At 32.3% G+C, this 16,748-nt stretch overlaps 1 protein-coding gene across 4 annotated transcripts in view; it reads left to right on the top strand.

Annotated features, from left to right (window-relative positions):
- The window catches only part of LOC103580680 (phosphatidylinositol 3-kinase regulatory subunit alpha), a 52,101-nt gene that overhangs the window by 23,298 nt on the left and 12,055 nt on the right, over positions 1-16,748 (top strand). For 3 of the 4 annotated variants that reach the window (XM_053737168.1, XM_014440539.2, XM_053737167.1), the window contains 4 exons: positions 5,628-5,737; positions 11,970-12,104; positions 13,570-13,927; positions 14,074-14,172. In XM_053737168.1, the coding sequence (XP_053593143.1) occupies positions 5,628-5,737; positions 11,970-12,104; positions 13,570-13,927; positions 14,074-14,172 (702 nt within the window). Of the gene's footprint in view, positions 1-1,101; positions 5,738-11,969; positions 12,105-13,569; positions 13,928-14,073; positions 14,173-16,748 lie in introns of those variants that run through there. The other variant, XM_053737166.1, reaches the window with a different exon arrangement.

Raw genomic sequence — 16,748 nt, 5'->3', positions numbered from 1 at the left:
CGACTCATTTGACTGTTATACAATCGCACAGTAGCACACGAACCCTTTCTGTTTGAAAAACTACATGTTAAAAGTAATTAAAAAAAAACTAATTAAATATTGTCATTACATATTATTGAGAAAAGTGGATTCGAGTGTACAGCTAAAGCAAGGGCGATTGAGAGACTGGTTACGGAGATTATCAGACAGAGAGAGATTATCATTAAAGAATAAAAACCAACAGAGACACATGTTGAAAAGAGACAGAGACCAAAAGACAGAGAAAAAATGATCCAAAGTACCGTGGATCGGAGTGAGATAGCGAAATTAAACTGAACCAACCATCCAAGCCGGCTACACTAGGTAGTTTAGTGTGTGAGTGAGAGTGAGCTGAAATTCAGTGGGGAAAGACGGGAGTAAGAGCAAGAGAAGGGAATGTAGCGGTCGCACATTGAGAAGCGGGGCCAGGGAAATCCGGCGCAGCGAGGGCGACTCGTACGAAGGAACAACCAACCAAGAGAACCGAAGACGACGGCAGTGGGAACCAGCAGCATTTGTGAGACAGGAGACAGCCAGTCCTCGTCGGTCGACATCACGACACGGATCGCCGTCACCGTGCTCGCAACAAACGATATTCGACGACGGGTACAACGGGTTTTAAGACAAGAGTTTGCCGGATTATACATACATATATATATGTGCATAAGTATATGTATATTTTATTGTTAAGTCGATGCTCTCGGATTTCGGAGACACGTATGTATAGACATTTTGTCTCGATCGGGTTATTAGATAAAATAATCTATTAATTTTTTATAAAAACTACTAGTTTAATTATTATTGCGATATTTAAAGTTTAAAGTTACTGGTTGGCTTTGATCCACTGATTATTATATTTTATCATATGAAATAACGACAATGATAATAATTAAAAAGGGAAAGAGATAACACAGGATAAAGGACAAGAGACCGGCAGGCTGATCTCAGAATTAAACGGCTACGAGTAAAGGCATCAACTCACATACTATTGTGACGAGTTGCTTACTAATTAGAGAAGACAAGATTAACATTTAGTAAAAAACTAAAATACACGGTTGACAGTCAGTGTAAGCGTTTAAATATTATTTTTTTTATTTTTACACATATATTTATATTAAAATATGTATGCATGCATACATATATACTTATGGATGTATGTATGTATGTATGTACAAAGTATATTGAGTTAAGAACCGGCAAGAGCGGCTGTGAATGAGAGGAAAAGTGTTGGAGACAAACGTGCTTCAGGTTCGTGTGTTCACGGATGTCAGGTGCATTAAATGACTAAAGTGCAGTTACTTTTTTTTTTAAATTATATTCATAAATTTCACGGTTACTTTTTTTGCTTACATATTTTTTGGCCGGGTTTTTAAAAAAGTGCGCCAGTGATAAAGAAGAAGGTGTGATATACTAGTATTTTAACTTTCATTTCTTTAGTATACGTAAATATATATGTATATATATATGTATGTCTGATGGAAAATTTTAAAAACAATTTTATTCGCTGGATTAAGTGCAACTGCCGATTTAAAACTCGGTACTGACTGGTTAATTTTGTTGTTTAATTATATATATGAATATATGAATTTATGTGTATATATTTAAATATGTACATGTTTTAAATAGATGATAATATTGATGAAACATAGAGACAATGTGTGGCTGACTTTATGAATAAAGTAGTAAATAAAAGTAGTCAGTGTCTAGTGAAGTAGAAACAGGCGACGTATGTCAGTGCTAGTAGATACGGCCGGGTCTGCTCGTGTATTATAATGTGTACAGTTGCATGTGTGAGTTAATATGTCGGTATTGCATTGGTGTATAATATATACATATATATTTACTGTATTACAGTGAATTTTCGCAGTGTTCTGGCCCTGGGTGTCTGACTCGTACTGTCCGTATCTACTGTCTTACCGACCGGTTGTATGTTGAGTGATATCACGATCGGCTGATAACTCACGGGATCTTTCCACTAGTTTGCTCCACTTGGGGTGCCAACCAAAAAACACTTCATAATTTATTTCTACAATAAACTTTTGTATGGTAATATTTTATTATTAATTTTATTTATTGACGACCGATGGCTGACAAGTAATTGATTAAAAAATTAAATTGATTAATGATGTATTGATCAATTCGAGTGAAAAATTCCTATGAACAAAGTCCACGTTTAAATAAATTTTTTAAATTTAAATCTTGACTAAGTGATGCATTGTGTCGAGTAGAATCTTTTCAAGTCCAGTTGCAATCTGATGGAAAAAAAAAATATTTAAAAATAAGTAAGAGAAGAGTGAAAAAGAAAAAAAAAATAAACGTACTCTCAATCGTCTTAACGATCACCGGCCAGTGCTTGAGAGTCGAGTTGGCGAACTTATAGCAGTTGTATTTTTTATTTTATTTTTTAAAAACTCTTTCACACTAGCTATCTTTGTCTAGTGAGTTGTGTTGGACGAGACTTTTTCGCCGGGAGCTGTTGCGACATAAAGGCTCGCCTGTGAATTGTAGTTGGTGGATAAAAAAAAATAAAGACAGCGAATAGCTAACGGTGAGGAGGGAAAAAAATAATAGAAATAAATAAAAATATAAAAACATTATATATGGATGTATATATATTTGGATGTATGGCTGGCTAGTGGTTATATATAAAGAGTTTGGAGTGGGATAAAGGCCAGGCTACAGTGGGCTTACAGCAATGACCTTCGAGACTACGAGGCCGTTAAAATCATTGGGTTTCCGCGTGGAACACAAGATTAGGACGATAGTCAACAGCAAAAGATCCAACGATTCATAGTCGATGTGAGGCCTCGTCTAACAGACGTATCTCCATCGTGGAGATAAATATATTTTAACTGAGAGGTGTCCAAGCTGCTGATTTTGTTTAGTTTTTTTTTTTTTTTTTAATTTTTTTTTCGTTTATTTATTTATTTTTAAAAATTTTTATTTTGGCAAGAAAATTGACGGCTAAGTTGGATGAAGGGAGTGACGGTTGCACCTCTCGAAGGCTGAATATCCTTTGGTACCTCGTGGTATGAGCGGAGAAGAAGAGATTCCTTTGGCATATCATCTTGATCGAGACCGTTCCTCGGCAACCTCTATGGAATACTGCGCCGAAGAATAGCATGTACCCGCCTTTTAAAAACCGGTTTCGTTCAGCTTCGTGAAACTCGCGTTTACATTGGTCGCGTTGTGGGAAGAAGCATGAGTCTGAAAATAATAATAATGATGATGATGATGATGATAAAAAAATAATATTTAAAAAAACTGAATTTACGCAAGGACACACATTCAACAATCTCTCTCGTTAATGTTAATAGCAATCGAGAAGGAAGAATAGCGGACAGAGAAACTCTTTTGCGCCGAATAAAGTCGACACAAGTGATAGTAATAATAATAATAATAATAATAATAATAATAATAACAGTATCATCAATAAAAAGAAAAAAAGGAAATAAAACCGAGAGAGGAGGAACGATTAATTTTTTTTCTCATCATCGAGAAGATTGTAAAAAGTTTGGAATTTTTTAACGTTGAAAGTGATTTGATTGAGTGTCGACGTGTGTCTTGGAGGTTGTCTATTGAGTTGCCTTCTGGTGGATGCCTGTATACGTGATAGAATTCACCGAACGCCAAATAAAAATATATTAGTGATTTATATATATAATAGTGATAACGCAATGACAATGGAGCTAAATTGTTTGAGTGAAGCTCAAGATTTATTTGGAGGTGGCCAACGTAGCGTTGATCGTTGCAAAACTTAATATATATGTATATATAAATGTATGTATATATTATAGTTTTATATAATATCTAATGATCAGTTATATTGTCTTGGTTAGTGATGAAGCAGACGGCGAATTCGCCTACAACTGCCCAAGTGCAGTCATTAGTTTTAATCGGAAGAATACGACAAGATCTTTATCGGCGTTCAGCTGAATCCGATTCAGTTATTGTCGAGGATCACAATTCTTCTTCAAACAGGTCATTAATATCATCATCGGAGATTAAAGACCACCAGCACGGTAATTCACCTAAAAAAGATGAACAGCAGCATCAAAACGATTCAAAAGTTAAAACACCACCGGGAATGTCGAGGATGCTAGAAGTTGATGCAGATAATTATATGCTGCGCAAAGGTTCCTCCTCGTCCAGTGGTACCACCAACAACGGTGTCGTTGTCACCTCAGCAACCACCAGCGGACCGATGTCCTCGGTGGTACCAAATCTCGTGACAACGAGTGCCGCCACGAGCAATAACCCATCCAATAATATAGTGACCGGTGTAGTCATTGGACTCCAGTCCGAGCACAGCCAGTCACGTTTTAGTTTCAATAACTCCAACAATACCACCAATAATCTCAATAACAATAATAATAACAATAATTACAACAATAACTGGCAAACAAGTAGTTCTACCGCTTACTCTACCTCCTTGGATGTAACAGGAACACCGGATTATCATCATTCAATTAAGAATTCAATATCTTCATCAGCGAGCACGTGCGAAAACTCGCCATGCGCCTCGTCACCCGGCAACGAGACCGGCCAATCGTTAACGTCCTTCAATGCGCAACAGCACCCGGACCAGCCGTCACAGCCGCATGGAAACGGTGACTTGGAGCAACGTTCATCGAGGTCGTGGGGCGGCGCCACAGGCGTCCATCGTCGCTCAACGAGTCAAACGCAAATGAGCAACACGACAGCCGGCAGCTGCGACTCTGGTTCTCCCATCTTATCCGCAAACAACACCAACACCACCTTCAATACCGATACCAATTCAAATACCAATATCGTCTCAACTACGAGTACTACTATTACTACTACTGCTACCACCAGCAACAGCACCAGTACCAGTACCACCAGCAGCAATACCATCACCAATTCCTCGTCTCTCCTCCTCACTTCCTCCTCTATCAGCCATCAAAGTAATGGCAAGCCACGTCTTCCGGACAAGCTACTCGATACGGTCTTCTTCAATGCCCTTACAACCCATAATTTATTACAAAACAACAACAATAGCAACAAATCACTGACTGATATCCAATTGATGAAATTTAGTGACGTGAATTCGCGTTCAAATTCATCTGAGTGTTCATCGTCATCGGCAGTTAACTCAGTTGATTACGTCGACGGTGAGGTTAATGTCGAATGTAACGGTAGTAACAGCAACAGTGTCCAGCTTCAGCTACAGCTTAAGCACCAGCATGTATCATGCGCACGACCTCTTTCTTTTCACCGGCACATGTGCTGGTGTAGCGCTGGTAAGACCGCCGCGGTTGTGCTACGCGCAACAAATCCCAACAATGAGCAACAAACTAACGTCGACAAGGTCGACAGGCTCATCGAGGTCCCTGTTGTTGATTCTGGTCAGGTTCTCAAGGTCAAAGATAATTTAAATAATCGTGATGAACAGCAGTTGTTAACCCGGGCCAACAATATTGTTAATTGCAAAAGTATAAACGGTATCACTAGTACAAAAAATAATAATGGGCTTGTTGATAACAAACAAATAAAAATAAATAATACACATCATCGACACAATAATGTTATTGATAATAATAAATTTTCAAGTCTTTGTTGTTGTATGTGTGGATCTATTTGTCCTATAGAGTGTCACGCCTGTTTCCACATTGTCTGCAGGGAGTTCAGCAGTCAGCATTTGTGCCAGTGGATCCCAAAGGGTCATGCATTGCCGGGACAAGTTTACGATAAAGAAAAGGTGAGTTTTTTATTTTATTTCATTTCATTACATATCCTCATGTTTACATTCTATACTTTTACATATATGCTTTAATTGTTATCTTTATTGTCATTACTCTTTAAATAAGATTCGGATTATCTTGTGAAGAACGTAAATATTCTAAGTACTACGTCTTAATTACGTTTACTTTATTTTATTATTTTTCACTCATCAACATTAATCGCAAGGGTTATCCGAAGAGAGGACCTCTTTACACTAGGGTGTGTAATGTGTCGCGAGCATTGAACTGATTTACCAGACCGAGGTCATTCTCTTAAGAACAATATCTTATAATAATAATAATAATAATTATTATTATTATTATTATAATGCGTATACATATATACTCAGCAAACAATGACAATATTTTAAGTATAATCAAACGATGTCATTCACACTGAACTGAAAAATTATAACAGTGTACATTACGCTTTAAAAAACTTTTTAAAATTTAGATACATACTCATTTCCTCAATTTATTTAACGTTTAAATTATTTAAACACTTGAAGTGTACATACATTCTCTTTGCATATGCTTTACACAATCAGACACTCGTGCAGGATATATACATGTATATGTTGTGTGCGTTTGAAAAGACGCATTACGTTACAGTATGATCTGAAATCGTGCGAAAATAGTTCAGTATTATCAAGTGCATCAAAGTGGTTTAGACATTAGTAATAACAGTGCACTATAAAAAGTTGGGAGTAAATTCGGAGTGATTTTTGTATGGTGGCCACATTTTCGGAAAACCTGGAAATGTCAATTTTTTACAGTGTAATAAAAAATTTATTTATAATTCAACAATAAATAGCAGGTATCAGTATATTAAAAACTCTCGAATGAAAATAAAATAGTTATTTGATATTTTTTATACAAAACCATTTGACATTTATACACTTCATGTATTTTTATCGCCGCATAGTCACTGATAGATTTCAGTCTATAGACTTGGGTATTTATTTACTCAGCCTAGGACCACACACACACACATATATAAACATTTACACATGCACATACGTTTTTACAGACTTACAATAACTAAGACTTAACATAACATAAATTGTATATATGTACAATGTAATAATAGATATCAAAGGCAACGAACGTGGACGTGAGCGCAATAGTTTTTTTGATAGAGGGAGTATCTAAAATTTTAGGGTGAAGTGCGCGAACGTTTAGTTTTACGAGTTGGTTCGTTGAACCAGAAAATAGCCAGCAATCGTTATATTACGAAATGAAATTAAGATCGGATACAGCTAGCCAGCATCAACCAAGCAAGGGAAAAAATATAAAAGAACTCAAGCGAAAGGTGCACACTGTATCGAGTTATAGCTCTGCTAGCTTTTTCATTTGCGCTCTCAGTACACGGCGCCATCGTTGTCGTCGTCATCGTTTGAGTTACGTAGATATACAAGTGTTTAAAACTTGATATATATATATATATATATAGTAAATGTGTGCTGTAGCTTGAGAACTTTATGGGCTGCCCTAGAAAGCCGTAAAACTGGTGGCATTCTCGTTAAAGTCGATGATTTAAGTCCAATTGGCATCAGCTTATATGATTTTTGTTAGATATCCTCACTGAGAAACCTCAACTTTGTGGAATATACCCAGAGAAGTAGAGTTTTAAACAGAAAAAATAAAAAAAGTTGAAATAATGATAAAGAATCGGTTGTGCGCACGCGTTTTTACCTTATATATATCACACACTATCGACAATGCGTTATGAATATCGGCAAATGGCTTCTTGTTTACGATATATCGGAAATTATTGCATAGGAAAATATTTAATACTTATGAAATTCAAATGAGCACAAGAGCCAGAACTTAATCATATTTATAAATACATATATATATATATATATATATATATATATATATATATATATATATATATATATAATGTGTGTATTGGCGTTAATAAATTAAACGCCAGTAACTTGTTGGCATTAATTTTTTTCTATATACTGTTTGCCAATTAGCATTTATCGTATTCTAGTGACAGAAATCTATAAATTTAATAGTTAATCTTAATATTTATTGTCTTTAAGATATCAGCCGGACACTTTAAAGTTCACACTATGATTTTTTATTTTAATTAAGCATAAAAATTAATAAACGGTTAATTAATTATTTATAGCAAACATCTGGTTTTAATATTTCGGACTTTTACTGAGCAGATTTTATTTTAAATGGAAAATTACAGCAACAATATCAAAATTTTTGGTTTAAAATCTATAATTTTTTTTTAAGTTAAATAAAAAAAATTAGTATAAAATCATCATTAATTAGAATTTGATATTAATTTCTAATTAGAAACTAAATCAAGTTGATTAAAATTTTTAATTTTAAATATTATTTTTTTCTCAACTTGATAACAATTGATAATCATATTTTATACGTAAAAAAAATGATTATTATTATTTCGTTTGTATTAATGGTACAATTAATATATTAATGATTTTTAAGTATGAAACACAATTAATTTATTTTACTTATTACAAAGAGCTATTAAAAAACCATTACATATTTTTTATCTATGACTCATTTTTACACCAATTATTGATAATAACTTTTTACGAGTGTAAAAATTTTTTTTTATCATTACAAATAATTATTATACTTGAATAATTTGCTCTACTTGCAACTTAAACATTTATTATGAAATTAAGTAAAAATTTTGCATCTTCATAGCAACATTGCTAGTAATTAATAATTATTAACGAACAACTTATAAGATGGTGACCACAGATTTTTGAAACTGAAATTCCCTGACTTTTCCAGATATTTCAGCCAAATAATTAAATAATTTCCTGACCATGTATAGTTATATTAAATCATTGGAAATATTTATTTAATTCAAAATAAAATGCTAAAAAGCTAGTTCAATGAATAATCAATCGTTGTCGTTAAATGAAACTTTATTTCATTATTTGTCAATGTTCATGGTTTTTTTTTTTATTTATTAAATGAATAATTTTTTATTTTTTATTTTAAATCTATTTTTTTATATAACTTACTCTACAATAAAATATAAATAGATTTTTCATTTTCACTGGAATAAATTTCATACACAAGAACGTTTTATAGAATATTAATAAAATATTAATCAAGTACGCGAATAATAAATATTATGAAACTTATTAGTTCAATACGTGGGTATACTTTTAATGTTTTTCGTTTTTTAACTTGTCAGTATGGATGTTAATAGCTTGAAGATCCCGACAATTGGTTTCTACTATGACTTTTTTTTTCTAACAGCCTTTTAAATTCTAACTGCTTCATTTTTTCGCTATTGGAATCAATTTCTACTAATTTTTTTTGAAGATGGTATTACAGTCGCATCGCGCCGCGCCACTTTTTGAACAGTTTTGACAGAAAAAAAAATGTATCGGATTTTTTCAGTCCAAAATAAGAAAGTAAAAATTTTTCCAGATTTGTGACGAAATTCCCTGACTTTTCCCTGATTTTTCCACTATGTTTATAATATCCTGACATTTTCAGGTTTTCCAGAAATGTGGTCACCATATATAATCATCACCAGTAAATTTAATTTCTGTCTACCAAACGTCTCTACAGCTTATCCTTGATTTTTACACTATGTTACTAACAACAAATGTACAAATCGGGAGATAATTTCGATGACTAATAGATAACATTTAAAAATAAAAATATATAAAATAACTGTCCTTAAGATAACTATAATAAGTTTTGAAGAGAAAACGTTTATTTATAAGTGACCTACGGACAAGCATATCTAAATCCACAGATCAATAATTCGTTTAAAATTAATTAATATTCAAATCTTATTAATTATGTACTAAACATAAATCAATAATTTTATCTGTTGTATATATATATATATATATTAAAAAAAAAAATTTACTTTGAGAATGAAAAGTAGGTGGTACCTTTCGTTGAAAAGACACGCCTGCGAACAAGAGCTCATCAATTAATAGCATTGATTCCAATTGAGGCATTCGTTCATTTAATTTAATCTCATCTCGTCTCGTCTTATTTTATTTTCTCTTTTTCATTAACTACCACTGACTCTTATACTGCTTCTGCTTCTGCTTTTGCTTCTGAAGATGACTTATTGAGCTGGATCAGAGCTATATAAAATTGTAACTTCAATTTACGGATATCCAGTGTCTTCTAATCGACTCAATATTTTTTTTATTGAAACTAACAAATTTATTTTTAAAAAATCAACAAAGTTTTAATTTAAAAACCTACACGTTGAAATTATTTTCGTTTCGAATGATGTAGTGTCATAGTAAAACCGGTCCATTTTGGCCACCTGACAGAAATTGAAGTAAATACATACAAAAATTATTATGGCCATAGTAAAATAGACAACGATTTTATCAGAAATTACAGGTGTAAAAAAAATTCAAAAAAAGTTCGACGTATAGAACTTCTTAACTTGAGATAGACTAGAATTTCAAGTGGGACTTTTTTTGAACTTTTGTAACTTTGATAGTAAAAATATAACAGTTTACTTAGTACTTTATATGAGCGAATTTTGAGTAAAAAAAAACGTCTTTATTCCATTTTATCTTCGTTTCGAAAAAGTTCAAAAATTTATAATTTATAACTTTTTATGAACGTTTTTTGATTTTTATGGAGCTATTGGTTTCTAATGGAAACTTGTTCAAATCGAAGGTAAAATGGAATAAAAACGTTATTTTTTTACTCAAAATTTGCTCATATAAAGTACTAGGTAAACTGTTTCATTTTTACTATCAAAGTTACAAAAGTTCCCATCTGTCTCAATTTTAGAAATTCCACATGTCAAACTGTTTTGGAATCTTTTTAGAAGTATTTTTTTACACGGGTACTGTAACCATTGTAAATTTTACTCTGGTCATAGTAATTTTTTGTGTTTATTTGAATTCCCGTCAGGTGGCCAACATGGACGGTCTTGACTATGACACCACAGCATTTTAAACGGTAATAATTTTTCCGTGCAATAATGCTGTAGTAGTTTGGTAGTCTTTAGTGAACCACACATTTACATAAAAGCTGTATTACCAACTGATGTATTCACGGTAGAAAGATTTTCCAATTGTTTTATCATTTAGTTGGGTAGGACGAATGTCGTTACGGTTGTTGCTTTTGAGTTAGTGCCCATCACCACAGACAGCATTAGCAGTAAAAAAATATTACGAAGAAGAAGAAGAAGGAGGAAAAAGAATTGAAGGAGTTTAAGTAGGCGGAGACCAAATTTATGAACTCGATGTTGGGCTACTGATGTTACTTGTCTCTATATTTTTATGAATCTTTCTCTTCTGTATCCGACATTCATCAATGTATATATAAAGTTAGATTCAGAATAAACTAGAGTTTAACCAGCCGGCTGATTACTTATTAGTTAGCGGACTGATAGAAAAAAATGAACCAGTAGACTAAAAAATGATTGGGGCCGAGAAAAATACGAACAAGAGGAATCAAATTATGTTGATATGAAGTACACGAGATGATTGCGAAACGGTTATATTAATAACACGCGTAACTGCGTGCAATGTATCGTTTAAAAAACTTTTTTTTTCCTCTACATCATGAAGTTGAAGCCCGCGCTCATTAAGTCTTCATCACCGTTGCCAGTTGGCAACATGCTCACAATTCTTTGCTGACCTTAAATTCATCATCCGAGCTTGTCTGGCAATCTACCAAATTAAAATAAGGGTTGAAATTAAGGAGCACCGCTCTTGGTGGTTATCCTTATTGTTATCTCATTACCATTTGTAGTCGCGATATTATTTCAGTATTTAAAATATTTATTACCGCGAATAATTTTTAAATTTACACCAAACTCTTACTTTTAGTAATTTACTTGATAACTATTCTAATTAAAATTATATAATTTATAAGAGATTAATATTTAAAAATAGTAATTTAAGTTTGATTAGTTACCGTCGCTTTTTGTTTCTTAAGTATACACAAGAAGTTGAAAATCACATTTGTTCGCAACGCCCAGTTTGCACCGCAAATGACAGTTTAATGAGTCAAGGTTTCCAAGTTATCGGATAAGCTAATCGATTTTGCTCGGTCTATTAAACTGATTGATCGTACCTGCCTCTATTGCTCACCATAAACCACTTTTTAAATTATTTGTTTCAATGATTTATTTGTGGGTGTGTGAAAGTTTATTGATTAATAATTATAATTAACATAATTATATAAATATACATATATATTTTTCAGCCCGTCAACGAATGGACGTCGCTAAATGTCGTTGAGTGGATGTCGGCCCTAAATCTGTACCGCTATGCAGACGTCTTCAAGTCTAAGGACATCAAAGGCGCCGATCTTATTCATTTGGATCGGGATAAGCTGATGGTAAGCTAAGTAATACTAATAATATATATATATATATATATATATATATATATATATATATATATATATATATTTATTTAAACTCTTATATTTTGTCGTTATTTATTTAAAACTTTTTTTATCCACTTCTGTCTAATCGTTTTGTGTAAAAAATCTACAAGGGTGGCAGTCACCATCGAAGCATGAAACTTGCAAAGCGAAAGGTCGAACGATAAAGACGGCAAGCGGTTTTCTGTGGATCGTTATTAGCTCAGTTTTACGATCACTCGCTCGCTCTCGAGCTGCACCGTTATATTCTATACTATACTACACGAGTAGTACAGACTTAGTCTTCTCTTTTGCTACAGTAGTTTTAAAGATAAAGAAAAAAATAAACAACCCGAGAAAGAACTAACGATTCAGATAGAAGAGAAAATATTATATTGGCTAAACTATTGCCCGGGCGTCTTTATAGATATACAACACTCACGCACACTTACAGCCACTATCTCTTTACTCATCATATAATAATCAGTATACTGATTTTTTAATGCCTCTTGAAGGTTCTCAAGATTACTTTTTAAAATATTATTTAAATTACTTGCTTACACTTAATCAATTGAAGGCCTCATAGGCTATTAAATTCACAACTTTTTATTATTATTATATCAATGGAAAATTTTATTTAATTCTACGTTTTTAAATTTTAAGTGTCAGAACAAAATGACGTTTATGGTCTTCGGTAATTGATAATATTTATAGCGAGAGAGATAATTGCCGTAAAACTTTAAGAAGGATCAATAAAAAAAAGTTGAGAAAAGGGTGACTTTAGGCTCAGAAGTTATCAGAAACTCTAGCTCGAGAAAAGAGAGTGACGGGACAAAAATGCAAGGCGCCACGGTTGTTATTTAAAATTTTTTTCGTCATCACTGTTAATCCGTATTAACATACTAATCGACTCGTAAATTATACTCAACTCGTGTCCTTTCTGTCCGTGAAAACGGGCTCTATCTCTTCTCTTAACTTGTGTAACCCCACGGTGATCTTGTATAAGTAACTTCCACCCGACAACTACTACATAAAGAAAAATAAAAAAGCAGCAAAAAAAAAAAAATAAGTATCTTTCTCTTGTCTGCGTGTATCCGCGTCTTTTCTCATCTCTCCCAAGTCTTTCTCAATATACATTGCACTTATCTTAAACTTCTCCTTCACCATTACCTTTCCCTTCACTTCCTACACTTTCTACACCTCCCTCTCTTTCTCCTCGTCACCAAAGTCTCGACTTTATCTTCTTCACCTCGGGTTTTCTATCACTCCTGTGATTTTATTTTGGCTCACAAGTACGCTTTGAAACAAATGTCACGTTTCGCTGACTGACCACGTACCCAGTGTCATACACCATAAATCTACGGTTTATTAAACTTTAACCATGGATTTTCATATATATATATATATGTATTTTTTTTTTTTATCTCGACTATTACAGAATATGGGAATAAAAGATGAGTTTCATCAAAAAAATATATTGGTGTGCATCGAGGAGTTATGCCGGCCATCTTCATTGCCAGCATTACCAGGATCCTTACCCGACAACAGTACCAACAAATCCCAGTTGACAATCAATAATGATAATACTTGTACGAACAATAGTAATGTTGGTGATCATACGTCACTGTCATCATCCTCATCCTCGTCATCATCAGTTGCCCTTGCAGGAACGACCAACAATCCAGTTAATAATCAGAAGCATAATCTAGTACCACACAGTTTTAGTGTACTAGAGAGATGCGACAAGTGCCACAAATATCTCCGGGGTCTTCTGCATCAAGGATTTCTCTGCCAAGGTATTATTATTAGTATCAATATGTGGAGTACAGGCATACAAAAATATTCTGCCAGGATGTCAAATAATATAACTTTTTTTGGCTATATATATAACATGAGCATCACAGAACTACCTCACTTTATTATTATATTTTTTTTCTTACAGATTGTGGTTTGGTCGCCCACAGAACGTGCTCAGCAACGGGTTTGCCCACGGCTTGCATACCATCTGACCAAGAGAGTCGTGCTAACCGATTGGCTTCAGGTGCGCTAAAATATTTTTTTATTCTTAACTTTATTTTATTTTTACTACTCATTGTTTCTTTATTATTTTATTTTATTTTATTTTATTCAAATTCTCCCACTGCGAGTCACACAACCGAGCTAGATTATTTATATCACTTTGTTCCCTCTTGTACTGACGAGATACTCACCTTGATCTCGTGATACGTTGAGTGACAAGGATTTTTCTACAACGTCCCCCAAATACCATTCAATGGTTATTATGTATTATATTATATCTATATAAATTGATACTCTATTATATTATTATATTTTATTTTAACGCCGTACATATTAGGGTGACCCAAAAAACCGACTTTTTTTTTAATTTCGAGTTTTACATGAAAATTTTTTAAGAACCTTCTCCATAAATCAGTTCGATAAAAAATTTTTGAAGGGCCGCTTCAGAAATTCAAAAAATGATTCAAATTCGGATTTTTTTTTAAATTTTTTCTTGCTGCAGAAATATTTTCTCGGTAAAATCAATACCATGCTGAAACTTTTAGCTCAAAATTTTAATTTTTAAACGTCATTGAATAATTTTGAATATTAACTCATAATAGGAAACATACTTTGAATTAATTTCTTTATAACTCAACTACTATCATTTCACTGAAAATAACTTTTGCATAACCGAAAATATATAGAACAGTCTTAGACAATAAAATGGGTAAAATTTAAATAACCAAAAAAATCTAAGAATTGAATTAAAAAATAAAAAGTATGTAAATAACTCATTTTTTCTATATCTCGGATTATATTTTCATTTATTATGATATAAATTGATGGTTAAAGAATTGAGATGCTTTAATATTAATATTCAAAGGTCGCTCGAAAATGTCCAAAAGACAGCACTCGGAAACATTCAAAATAATAGAGCGACGTTCAATTATTTAAATTTCGGACGGACATTTTCAGCACAGTCATGATTTTACGATCATAAACTATTGCTGCCACGAGAAAGAAAAAAATTTGAATTTCAATCATTTTTGGAATTTTCAAAATTTGTGAGCGATCTCTTAAAAATTTTCTATATAGCTGATTTTTGAAGAAGATTTGAAAATATGTTGAACCAAAAAATTTTCATACGAGACTCAAAAACAAAAAGTCGGGTGTTTTGGGTCACCCCACTACATATATACAGTATAAATTATTATTATTACATTTCTAGTCTCGGGTTGGTTGTTTTCCGGTAAATATTATTTAAACCGACTAGATAATTTACCAAGTATTGTTATAATTATTATTTTCTGGTAAGAAGGCTAACCACGGGCAGATATTAAACGTAATCTTAACTTATTTAACCACCATATAAATTAACACTGATACCAACAAGTTGTAGCTCTCTATAGTCTGTAGTAAACCACAAAACATCAGTGTTTACTGTTTATTATCATCATTATATTATTTATTACCCAAAAATATATGTATACATTTTAACCACATAATTTTCGTGATCGTCTTCACAGATGTTTATATTCGCTACCGGAAGTTTTAACTAAACAGATCATTAGACATTAAATATTTATAAGAAATATAACTTAAATACCGTGTAAAAAAAATATTTAACTATTTTATCATCCGTATTATTTAAATGTTATATTAAATTAACTTTGTCCGGTTCTTATTAAGAACGGTTCCTATTCTCGTCGTGGAAACAGTCGTTAATGTCTCCAGTATTATTGCCGAGTTATAACTTCTTGATTCATAAATGCTGTGGCATAATAAATTTTGTAAAAACATTACACGTGGTGTGTATGACTTCACGAGAAACTGCTATGCGCATTCATGAGCTTCATATTGGTTTACTTCTCGTTGATGTATTATATATATATATATTCATATAAGTGTGGTTGTATGTGTTTAATAATATAATAGTATAGTGTTGTGTGATGGCGCCAGACCAAAGAGACTACGGACCCGTGCCATTACTTTACTCACTTCATCATCACCATTTATCGTCTTCCTTCGTTGTGTCTCTCGTAATTTAATTTACAGACAATTGTCAAGTTGAGACACACCATTTATTCAACTTATCGGTATCTACGGGAGAGTTTTACGTGGGTGATTATTTATATATGTGTTGTGTGTATATGTGTGTGTGTGTGTGTGTGCAGATATATTTATAAATTAATATCGGATATAATAAAAAAACGTTTAAATATAATCATTTATAATTTTATATTATTATAGATAATTGTATCTATTAATAATTTATGTGCTAACAAATGTCAATATCTATAAATAATTTTTATTTCGAAACCGTATAAATATATTTATTAATTTTTAAATTAAAATTATTTATAGAAACTTAAAAATTAGCATTATTTAAATTTTTAAATTTATTAAACTTTACAAATTAATTTTACTTAAAAAATTATTTTAATTCACTTTTATAAATTTTTTACAAGCGGAGTGAAAAATATTTCGCTTGTCAAACTTGTTTCGATTAATAATTTTTTTTTTTTATTTCTGGCATTAAATCATATTTAATTATATAAAAAAAAAAAAAAGTTTATTTCTTAATCTCAACGCGAAATAATATTTCAGATTATTTAA

Source organism: Microplitis demolitor, chromosome 3 (genome assembly GCF_026212275.2).
Source record: "Microplitis demolitor isolate Queensland-Clemson2020A chromosome 3, iyMicDemo2.1a, whole genome shotgun sequence".
Lineage (NCBI taxonomy): Eukaryota > Metazoa > Arthropoda > Insecta > Hymenoptera > Braconidae > Microplitis > Microplitis demolitor.
This window is presented reverse-complemented; position numbering and strand designations above follow the sequence as displayed.